Consider the following 3,693-nt stretch of genomic DNA (forward strand, 5'->3'; position numbering starts at 1 on the left):
TGTTCAGAGGGAGTTTTCCTCTCCACTGCTGCTGCATGCATGCTCAGTTTAAGGGACTGTTGTTGATTCAACAACGAAATACAAGCAACTATCTGTTGCCACTCATCCAGGAGTAGCATGTCCTGTAAGTCAATGACTGGATACAATCAACTAGTTATCTTAAACTTTAAACCAACCTGACTGAATAATTAGATTTGTCTCTAAAGCGCCTTGTGATGATCTGCATTGTGAGGCGGAGCTATAGAAACAAACTGATTATAATAAAATATCAAAATAGTCTGAGCATCACATCATTCATACACACAAAAATAGAAAACGTAGATACATGCCCCTCTGTTACTGAACTACGGTTTAACATAAATGTAAACCAGCTCATCTGGCCTGATGTTCGCATTTAAGTCACATATTTAACAGACAGGGGAACTTTTTTACTATATTTGTTCTAAAAAAGACATGATTCAAACAAGAAAGCTTTTTTTTCTACTGTTAATGAAGGAATCCAGACTTTACATCGAGAAAAAAAGATTTGCTCCAGAGGAAAAGGTCAGGTGCTGTAGCAGCACCACCCAGTGGGCATCCATGGACATTTTGATCCATCTTAGATGATGTTCAGAAAGCTGAGGTTGGCCATTACCAGGCAGCAGAAACATCTCAACCATGATCCATGGAGGAGGGATGAGTCACAGCGAAGGGTGTGAATACTTCTGTCTGTTTGCTGTGGATCATTTTCACAGAAAGTTCTTCATTTATTGCTCTAAAATCAGTATAAAAACAGACGCCTGCTGGAGGACATAGGGACCCCTTTTTCATCATTCTGCTTCATTCTGTTCAGTTTTAGTTAGAAGACAAAAGAAAACCACAAAAAACTCCATGATACAAGTTCTGATTATGAATAAATCCAGACTTCTGGTTCTACAACGCTTTATTGATAGATAGATAGATAGATAGATAGATAGATAGATAGATAGATAGATAGATAGATAGATAGATAGATAGATAGATAGATAGATGGGTAGGCGGATGGATGGACGGATGGAGGGATCTTTCCTTGTCATGGTCACACGCTGGTCTTAATTTGGGCGATTTCATTCAGGTAGGCGATGAATAACTTGGTTCCTTCAATATAGTTGTACCTGAGAAGAAGAAACAGATTTAATCCCAGAACTGAACCATAGAAACAGTTCTAACCTGCCTTGCTCAGCGACTCTAAAGCCTGCTGACATCAATACTTCAACCAATCACATGACCAGCACTTCTCCTGCCTAAACTAAACCAGCCTTTCCAGTCAGAGAAAGAGTAGAGTCTTCCTCATTCTGAGTGAAAAAAGAAGATTGCTGGGAATGTCTGATATCATTACATTCCCAGCAATAGAGAAACCCAGCAGATGTTCCATGTTGTACTGAAGCTCCCTGAGGGATTGAAACTTCCACCCGGACCCTTTGATCCAGGTCCAGTCGGTCCTTTGGGCAGCATTGGTGTGACCAATGGGCAAAGGAGTGGCTGATATCAGAGAGCTTCAAAGATGTTTGCGCGCTGTAGGAAACATCTAGTGAAGAACAGCAGCTGCTCACTGTTTCAGCTCTGTGGTTAGGAGTGCAGAGTTTAATAAACGGAGCAGCTGCTGGTGGCCTTCACCAGAACATGCCATCATTTCATTTACAATATGTCATCCTTGTTAGATCAAGAGGCAACGGTTCGGTGAAGAGCGTCCTGTACAGGCAGCAACATCTGCTCACCTTCTAACCACACTGTGGAGAAATCATCAGGTTTAACATCTTAGCAGAACCCACAGAAAGCAGAGAGGTTCTAAAGGAAGCAGAGAGGTCCTAAAGGAAGCAGAGAGGTCCTAAAGGAAGCAGAGAGGTCCTAAAGGAAGCAGACAGGTCCTAAAGGAAGCAGAGAGGTCCTAAAGGAAGCCGACAGGTCCTAAAGGAGGCCGACAGGTCCTAAAGGATGGACAGCATGTTCCTCATTCTATGGCTCAGTCCAGAACCAGTCCAGTCTTCAGGTGGGGGTACTGAGGGATCATTCATTCATCTGACATCATCAGATCAGTTCTCAGTGAGTCCAGAAGAATGAACAGGGCAGGAGCAGCCAGCATCGGACCTGATGATGGCAGCATTATGCTCTGGGTCAGCTTCACCTGGTGGAGCTGGTTATGACAGAGGAGGAAGCTACAGATGGTTCCAGGGACCAGTCAGAGCCGATCCACATCCGTCATGGAGACGGATTGGCCTGGAGAAGGCTGTGGACCCAAGAAGACCTCACAGACATCAGATCTTATCTCAGTCTGATCTCTTTCTCCATCATCATCATCATCATCATCAGAGCTAATGACTGAAAGAAGCTCAACCAGCTGATAAAGAAGACCGGCTCTGTTCTAGAAACTCTTCTAGAACCTCTGGAGATGAAGAAGGTGATGGACAGCAATGAGCATCCTCTTCATCAGACTGTTAGAGGGTCTTCAGTCCGAGGCTTCTCCACGGTCACAGACCACTACAGGAACATCCTACCTGCCAACAGCTATCATCCTTTGAAACATGAGTTAATGCAAAGTTTCCCTTTGAGATAAAAATATAACGGCCATTTCCTGCAGGAGCCAAAGCAGCTCCTCCTGTCTGAAGCTAGAGCTTAGAGATGAGGAGAAACCTGCTGATCTTCTCGTTCTGGGAGTGCATCCCATCATCAAAGCCTCCGATGGGCATCATGATGATGCTTTTCCCCGTCACATCCTGGAAGGTCTTGGCAATAGGGATGGTCCCGCCCTCACGGATCAGATCAGGCTCCATGTTGAAAACTTAACAAAGAGAGAAAATATGTCATAAGCGTTTGTCTAAAACTCAAGAACTATTTGTTAGATGAATGGCAATAAGTCAGGAAACAAGCTGCTGTCAGGGAAAACAGAGGAAGAGGGAGGAAAGTGGATCGTTATTATCAGTCACAGAATTTCCTTCAGATTGTGGCAGTAGGCTCATTAGCTTCTTATCATCGAGTGAATCCTAACTCTAAAGTCACTCCTTTCCCCCCGCAGAAGTAATGAATCTATTTATATGTAATGTGAAAATAATTTCAGTAGTTCTTTGTGTGCTGTAAAAATAAATAAATAATAAAATGATCCCCATCTCCCTCATATTAAACAAACTAAAAATAAATCTCCTATCCTGTCACTGAGCTGTAGAATCCTCTCCCTATAATATTTAATTATCTGTGAAAAAATGACGATCATCCTTTAATAAGATCCTCGTCAAACAGACATTCAATGTTTGTTTTTAACCCTAATGTGTGTAACAAACCTAGTGAATGTTTTTTTCTTGTTTTTATGCACAAACTACAACAAGACCCTGAGTAAAACAGCTTGATTGGCTGTAAGGAGAGCGGAGACAGATGTAACTATGTAACGCGTATTACTGAGTGTAAACTGGCCTGACGCCGTATGCTGGGCTGACAGAACACCTGACTGGAGCGGAGCATAGAGTCATCCCGGGTGGAGTACTTTCTTGTGATTGATTTAAACAAGGGAGCTCTGTGATTCTTGGCAAACCATCCCCTGTATAAAAAAAAATATGCATTTGTGTATCGAGGCACATAAGGAGAGTCTCAAAAATCCACACACAATGCAGTGAAGTGTAAAGAGCACTGCTACTTTGGAATTTAATTTATTGTTTATGGACCAGAAATACTTTGATGAATCAT

General features: G+C 42.5%; 1 protein-coding gene across 2 annotated transcripts in view; it reads right to left on the reverse strand.

The window, feature by feature from the left end:
- Positions 1-945: 945 nt before the first annotated feature.
- LOC107101962 (cytosolic non-specific dipeptidase-like) overlaps positions 946-3,693 on the reverse strand; it is a 17,896-nt gene continuing 15,148 nt past the window's right edge. Inside the window, exons 11-12 of one of the 2 annotated variants that reach the window (XM_015401064.1) lie at positions 2,650-2,797; positions 946-1,133 (exon numbers count right to left, since the gene is read on the reverse strand). In XM_015401064.1, coding sequence (XP_015256550.1) covers positions 1,058-1,133; positions 2,650-2,797 — 224 coding nt within the window. In that variant the 3' untranslated portion in view covers positions 946-1,057. The remainder of the gene's footprint in view (positions 1,134-2,649; positions 2,798-3,693) is intronic. The other variant, XM_015401063.1, reaches the window with a different exon arrangement.

This window comes from Cyprinodon variegatus, unplaced genomic scaffold (genome assembly GCF_000732505.1).
Source record: "Cyprinodon variegatus isolate N-32 unplaced genomic scaffold, C_variegatus-1.0 Scaffold1179, whole genome shotgun sequence".
NCBI lineage: Eukaryota > Metazoa > Chordata > Actinopteri > Cyprinodontiformes > Cyprinodontidae > Cyprinodon > Cyprinodon variegatus.